We start from the raw sequence: 8,353 nt of genomic DNA on the forward strand, positions 1-8,353 counted from the left end.
CAAAACACCTCCAAAATCATTCAATTTCCTAACTAAAACAAGCTTTAATCTTAACCAACCCAAAGCTCAAACATACCTTGGTGAATCCTTGATTAAAGCTTGATGATTTCTTGTCCAAAAATACTTGTCAAATTTAGTCTACAGCTCCAATAATGAAATGGGCAGCACTTCCCCTTATTTTACTAATTTTCTATCTATTTTTGGGTATTTTGAGGGGTATTTATAGAGAAATAAATCTAGCCTCTCCCCTTGATCAATGGCCAAAATTTAGCCAGCAAAAGTGGCCATGTGGCTGCCTTCTAAGCCTCAAATTCTCAAATCATGCCATGTTCTCTCTCTAGAACTTTCCTATTGATATTTATGTAAAAATTGAATTTTATTAATATTTAATGAAGGGTCCAGATTACTCACAAAATTGGGCTTAATTCAGGTCCAATGTGGGGCCTAAAAATTTTTTGGGCTGGATTAAAAAGATGGCCCACAAACCAAATCACAATGCCAAACCATTCGGAAACTTTTTCGGTTAGTGTTCACTTGTAACATTCGGTAATTTTTCTAGGCCTCTGAAAATTCATTTCTTTTTATGATAATTCACCTTTTAATATAAGAACATGATCTAAAAATTTTTAGAATTTCTTGCCACCTCGACGTATTTATTTTGAATTTTCCCTTATTAGGCCTCTATCAGTATAACTGCAAGAAAATAAATTTTTTTAAAATAAATTATGGGGCTTCCGATGCCTAAAAATAATTTTATAAATTCAAAAAAATATTTATATGATTTTTTTCATATTTTTTTAGAATTATTAAGGCCTCTAACTATTTAAAATAATTATTTTCCCTAAATTTTTCACTGTTTTCCTAAAAAACCTCTATATTCGGGAAATTCCATAAAAATTTCTTTTTCCATATGTTTCACCTTTAGGGCCTCCTTCGAGGTTCTAAAACCTCTAATTCACCGATTTCTCACTTTTAGGAAATTTTCTAAAATTTTTCTCAAAATTTCCCACTTCGCCCTTTCTGGACTGATAAATTTGAAAATGCCAGTTCGAGCCCTTTTTAGGTTTCACAGCATGTGTATTTTTCTTAGCCAATCTTTTTTCCTATTGGCCCTTAACCAAATTTTTTGTCCCTTCTATCAATGTAAATCTAGCGGGATGTGGCAGCATTGAGCATATTTTTATAGCATGTCACCAATAAATTTGACAAGCATCTGATTCTCTTGATAATAGGACTCAAGTTACTGCTCTTGCTAAAACCACTATGACTAGTTCTGAGATAGGCAAGGAAAATGATGATGATTCAGGTGGTGCTGAGGAGATCCCATTGTCTAAGGTGATTGCCTTTGCAACTTATAAGGCTAAAAACAGAAATGTCGGGAAAAGGATTTCTGCTATGAAAGAAAAATGGATTCCCTCACCTAATTCTTCCCATATGAAGTCAACATCCAAGCCTTTGAAGGCAATCAAGTAGGAGAAGATTAGAAGGGTTGTCACTTTAAGTTGTTGTTTCATGTTGATGTCATTTGTTGGTGTGGTTTATGTGGAATGTGTTGTCATTATGTTTTATGTATGTAGGAGCGTAGTACTAATTGCATTATGTGGTGGTTGGTAGTTTCTATTTTTTGTATGTTGACTTTTGATTCTGATGTCCTTGGATATACCTGTTCAAGTGGATTCTCATAATGTTTTCCCAACTAAATGAGCCAAGCAATCGGTTTGGCTTACACTAATAAGAACAAATATAAAGTGTTTAGGTATTTTAAATTGATCATATCATGAAATGAATAACGTTAATGCTGAAGTTGGTGTCTTCTTAATTCATGAAATAAATAAGCAGAATGTGATCATAAGTAAATGATTGACCTATTTTAAAAATATTTGGCTCATAAAACAGCAATAGTTTTTAAGTTTATTATTCCATTATAAGCCCCAACCCGATTGGGACCCAACTTCTGATGTCCTAGAAAGCCACTAAAGCACTAATAACCATGCATAATGCATTTATCGAACATGCTCATTTGATTGTTATTCAAGTATTGGATCACTTAATAATAAATTTGGGCCTCTCTAGTTTTAATCTCATATAGAAGATTGATGATATTGGGTTATTATAATACATGTGGCAGATTTGATATGAATATTTCAAACATGCTTTGCCGGTTATTTTACTGGTATACAACCTCTTTTTCATGAATTCGGGCCTTAAATGTTTAGGTCTGATATGGAAGATTTTTTGTTACATATAAATACATGTGATTGATTCTGATATGTTGTAAATCATTAAAATAATATGGACATCATATTTAAGCATTTGTTTCTAGCTTATGGACTTGAATGGATCGTGTTGTGATGCAACAATGTTTGGGAGTAAATTTAATTCAATGGACATATGTGAATGGTTTCTAAATTAAATAAATATGAATGGCAGCAAACATTTGAGTCCTACGATGTAATTGGGACGAATGATGTATTTTGTTAACAAGTACTACCTCTGGTCCTTAATATAAGACCTTGTTTGACTTTTATTTTGCTCCTAAATATAAGACTCCAATTCACTTTTTTTCTAAAGTAGTCCTTCTAACAATGATAGTTCTAGTCAATACACTTGATTAGCAAGGATATTTTAGGAAAGACAACACCTGTTTAGGACAAATAACTAACTCAACTTACTTCCTTAATCTCCTCAAATTAGTCAACTAGCTCTTATAATTAAGACCGGATGTAGTATGATAGATTTTATTAGAAATGATAGTGTTCTTTCCATTGGCAATTGACTTGTGAACTTTTTTTAATTTTTATTGCAATTATTTCATGGTAAACTTAATTTCCTCAAACTAACAAGCTAAGGATGTGTTTCATGGTAAACTAAGTTGTGCAGGTTGATATTTACCTCATGAAATGTTTGAACTAAGTACCCTTGAGCAGTGCAATGATTTGACTGTATCGTTTCTCTAAAAGCTATGGCCTACTCTCATGCTGATATTCTGGTTACACATAGCATAGGCATGATTGTAAACATATAGCCCTATTATGTTGTTTTCTTACTTCACTTCCTTGAGGATTGCGTTAAGTGGTTTGTGTTCTTTATCTTTATTCCCATATAGATTGGAAGTTTTCTGCATGATAAACAACTAATACCACACTTCAGCTAACTCATATGATTCAACAGAAAATTTTTTACTATTTTCTTAAGCACTCTAATTTAACAATTCTGCATTGTAATGTTATTATAGAAATGAAGAGGAAACCTTCCAAGTTTCCACCAGGTCATGATGCGTGCAACAAGTTCCTTTTAGATTCAGTCACAACTCCACTATTTTCTCAAGCAATTCAAACTTCTTTGAGAAGACTCATGATGCTACCAAATATTAAGATGCACCGCAAGTGTACGGGTCATAAAAATAGACAGTGGCAAATCAAGGGCGATCCCACAGAGAACTCAGTTAACAATGATTAGGCAATAAAAATTCTTTTTTCTTTCAAGTTGAGAAAATTAGGATTTAATGAAATTGAGTGAAAAGAAATTAAAATAAAACAAAACAAAGCTTTCTCAAATTATTAGAGAAAATATTAAAAAGGTCAACCTAGGGTCACTATTCTCTTGCTACCTTTCTAAACTTTGTTTCACTGAATTGATTAGCTTTAATGTCAATTTTATTAATCTAGAGTTCAATTAGCTACAAGTGCATGTCAGTCCACTTATAACCCTATCTTAAATTAATCATGTAATTTCTTACACAATTACCTAAGAGGCTAAACAATTCGGTCTCACTCAACAATAATTATATAGGGTAATTAGGTATATTTCTATCCTGATCACAAATTAGATTATCATCCAATCCCATATTACTTGATCTAAGAGCTTAATTAAAATCCCCTTTGTCAACAAAAATTTTAATTCTCAAATTCACAATTAATGGTGGCCAGTCATTAAATGGACAATAAAGCACAAGATTAAGTAACCAAATTTTAACACTAAACATTCTCAATTTAGTAAAAACTAAGCTCAATCCACTAAGAAGTTCGTAGTTCCTGTGGGCTGTAAAAACAAAATTAGCTACTCTTGAATATAATCATTCTCAACTCTAAAGCAACGATCTCAAATTCAAAAATCATTGTGAAAATCATAAGCAAAGTAAAGAGGAACCAAAACAGAGAAACAAGGAATCAAAATATTACTGAGTTATGGTCCGCGCGTTCCAGATTGAAAATGATGAACAGTCGCTCTTCTTTCTCAACTGATAACCAATGGTGTCTCTCTCTTCGAACTAGCTGGGTGTCTCTTCTCTCTCCAGTGAAGAAGAAGATGTTGCAGAACTGTTTGGCACCTTCCTCCCTCTTGAACTAGAACCAGCTGCTCCCTTGCTTGTCTCTATCGAGCTCCAGCAACAGAAACAGTGTACTCTAGCTTCTCCATAACCAATTTGGCACCTCCCAGATAGAGAGTTCTCCCCGAACCATTTCAGCGGCCTCCAACTCCAAGACGATGATGATTTTTCCCCCCAGCTCCCTCCGTTCCTACCAGCATCAGCACCTTTCAGATCATGATGAATAGTGATTCTAGGCCTCCCTTCCCAAGATGCTGTGTGTAGCTTCAACTGAAAAGAGGATAGAAAATAATAAAATGAAAAATAAAATAAGAGGGAAAAAACTGGAAAGGAAAGAAACTGAAACGAAAATAAAATTAATATAATTCTTAAAATTAGCATTAACTACCTATATTTATTTTAAATCAAGATATTTATGAGAAAATCCCCTAAATAATGGTCAAAATCAAATCTTCCAATTTAACTCTTAAAAATCTTCTAAAATGCATTAATAACTCTCTAAAAAATCACTCAATATTCTTTAAATGTATTAAAAATAGAGAGTTATCAAATTCCCCTACACTTGTCTCAAATTTTATCCTCAAGATTTTTATTTATAAAACAACTAAAGCAAAGCAAAAGAAACAAAATTTAAGAGCAAACATCACCGAGTTAGAAATAATTCAAACTATCAAGAGTTAAGTTTTCAAAAATTCTTTTCCGTCTTCCAAAAATACAAGTAGCAAGGCAATTAAATTGGTAAAGATAAATCATAATAGGAGCTCCCTCACTAGTCAAGTGTTTACACTCATCTCATGACAATTAAGGGCTTGTGTTTCACTCAATTCCATTTATTACAACCCATCTACCATAGGCTTGTTTATCATCTCAATCTCCACTATATTATTTCAAGGGTTCTAATGAATAAGGTAGGATAATGAAATGGAAAAATGATAATTAGAGGAAAAATTTAATAAGTGCTAAACTTTTTAATAAAAATCACAAGAAGAATGAAGGAATTTCAAGAAACCAAACTCATATGCTCTTTTTATTTTTCTGTTTTCATACCTTTTCTTTTTTTTTTTCCGTATGATGATTTTTTTTAGCTATTATATTTTTCCTTTCTTCTTTCTCTTTCCTTTTTGTTCTCTTTTTTTTATCTATACTTTTTTTTTGTTTTTTCCCTTCTTTAAAATCATTCTTTCATGACATCTCTTTTTTTTTTCCCTCTTTATTTTGATTTGATTTTCTATTTCTTCATTTTTCCCCCTATTTACACAAAATCACAAAGCACTGACCAACTTTTTTTTTCAATTCCTTCACTCTTCTCAAAAAGTATCACATAGCACTTACTAAAGTAATGAAATTGAAAGAGAAATTTCATCGTCTCAAACAAAAGGCTATCTAAACCATGTAATTTTCTTTAAAGAAAAGGTTAAGGCTCAAAGGGGTAAATCAAATGATTAATGTAATAGGATGGACAATTGGCTAAAATGGCTATGAAAATGGATGCCTAAATCATCTTTGTGCATTCAAAAAGAATTTTCAGTCTCAAAAGAGATTCAAGACAAGTTTTAAAGACAAAATCACAATAAGTGTACTCTCTCAAAAGAAATAAACTTTTAGGCTCAAATCCTCATAGGTTGTTGATTTCCTGAAGTTATTTACCAAAACCAAATTCTTTGCCAATTTACTGGTATTATTGGAAGATAGAACCAAATTCTTATCAACCCAAACTTGTCTAGGAAAACAAAATTTTTGTTCAAAATTTTCCTAAAATTTTTTTTAACTATTCATAAAAACAAAGAAATTTTCAAATATTTACCTCAAAACCAAAAACTTAAGGATAAGTTTGTGCAAAATCAATGGTTTTTGCCTCACCCCCACACTTAAATGACATATTGCCCTCAATGTGTAAAAGCACATCAATTAGATAAAGAAGTAAGGAGAAAAACAAAACTGCCACTCCCTTAACAGATGGGAACCAAACAAAATCAAAGCAGTGGAAGAAAGACAGCAATCCACTGGAAATCATGACAGTTCCAACCATATCCAAATGCAAAGAAAGTCATAAATTCCAAGAGTTCTAAAATAAGCAAAACAGACAAGTGCAACTAGTAGAAACAACAGTCAACATCAAATGTTAGTCACATACAAATCCAAATTATAACCAGCACTCAATTTCTAGCAATAGACAATCAATAATAAATCAAGTTGATCAGGTTAAAGTGGAAGGAGACTCCCTTTTTTGTTCCTAATGTGCACTCTCTGAATTCCTCTTGATCTTTGTAGCTCAATTGAATCACTTTAATAGAGGGACACTAAAGTCCTACAAAATGAAAGCAAACATCAAAACAACTCAAGCAAAGAAACAAAACAGAAAAGTAACTACCAAGACCTTGGGTTACCTCCTAGAAGTGCTAAGTTTATAGTCTTCAACCAGATTGTCAGCAAATCAAGCAGGCTGAGATAAGCAATGCTAATGTCTCTCAAGAGATGATATAGAAGTGGTCCAAGAGCTCTCAGTTTGTACACAGTAAGCATCCTCCATAGTCTTTTTCTCAACTCTAGTCGCTTAAAAGGGCTCTTTACCAGTGAATGAATTGGATTCAACTTGATTGAGCTTATTTATCACAACAATCTTTGCACACTATTTCTTTTCTTTAGAATCCTTCATTGCTTTGTCCATGTTGAATTTAATTTGCTCATCACTAAGCCGTAAAATCACATCTCCTTTCTCAACATCCACTAAAGCTCTAGCTGTAGACAAGAATGGTCGCTCAACAATAAGTGGAATCTCTTTATCCTCTTCAATGTCTAGCACAATGAAATCAGTAGGATAGATAAAAGAACCTACTTTCACCAAGACATCCTTAATAATGCCATATGGATAAGAGAGACTTCTATCAGCTAGTTGGACAGTAACAATGGTAGGATTGACTTCCCCTAATTGCAACTTCTTAAAAACAAATAGGGGCATTAGATTTACAACAGAACCCAAATCACATAGAGCACGGTATTCAAACTTATCACCCATCAAACATAGAATAGTAAGGAACCAGGATCCCTACACTTGAAAGGAACAATAGGCCTAAATGACACTGGCGATCTCTTTGGTCAGTGCTACAGTTGCAAACTCAATGAAGTGCTTCTTCTTACTCAACGTCTCCTTCAGAAACTTAGCATATTCAGGCATCTATTCCAAAGCCTCAATGAATGGAATATTAATATGTAATTGCTTGAAAATCTCCTAGAATTTCTTATATTGATCATCAAATGCCTTCTTCTAAAATCTTTGAGGGAATGGTAAAGGCAGCACCCAATTTTGATGCCCATTAGTTACCTTTTTCTTTGCTTTACTCTTTCTTGTAGATTCATGTCCCACCTTCTCCTCATTGACTTTGATAGTGTCCTCTTTTAAAGCCTCTTCATCATCCTCTACCATGACTTTAGGAGTTACTTGAACACTAGAATCTGAAGACTTCTTTGATAGTTGTGGAATCTTAAGTAATACCTTACCACTTTGAAGAGTCATAGCTTTATATTCCCTTATTTCTTCTCCATGAGGGTTAGGAACAATATCACTTGGCAACCCTCTCTGTTGCAATGCATTTACTGCATTTGCAATTTATCCCACTTGCACTTCAAGATTCTTGATAGAGGAATCTAACTTGGCATTAATGTTAGCTTGATCCTGAGTGTTCTTCAATTACAAACTCATGAGCTTGCTCATCATCGCCTCTAGATCAGGCTTAGACTCTTGAATAGGAATAGATTCTTTTTCTAAGTGATGAAAACCAGGAGGGATCACGTGCTTTGCACCAAAAGTTGAGGCTTGATTAAGTGTTGCCCCATGTTTCCGAGAGCGATTTGAATTATTATGCCATCCTGGATTGTATGTGTTTGAATATGCATTGTTATGTTGTTCTGATGGAAGTTTCCAGCATAATTCACTGTCTCTACTTGTAGAGAAATGAGGCACTGACTAGTGGTATGACTACCCCCATAATAATCACAAGAAGTATATAAAGCGTTAACTCCCAT

General features: G+C 33.3%; 1 protein-coding gene across 1 annotated transcript; it reads right to left on the reverse strand.

Annotated features, from left to right (window-relative positions):
* Window positions 1-6,959: 6,959 nt before the first annotated feature.
* Window positions 6,960-7,346, reverse strand: LOC114734751 (uncharacterized). The gene has a single exon (XM_028922398.1). The coding sequence runs from the start codon at window positions 7,344-7,346 to the stop codon at window positions 6,960-6,962; it is 387 nt and encodes a 128-aa protein (XP_028778231.1).
* Between the last annotated feature and the right edge of the window lie 1,007 nt (window positions 7,347-8,353).

The sequence above is a fragment of the Neltuma alba genome, unplaced genomic scaffold (assembly GCF_004799145.2).
Source record: "Neltuma alba isolate B1F8T4 unplaced genomic scaffold, ASM479914v2 tig00013137_pilon, whole genome shotgun sequence".
NCBI classification, from domain to species: Eukaryota; Viridiplantae; Streptophyta; class Magnoliopsida; order Fabales; family Fabaceae; genus Neltuma; species Neltuma alba.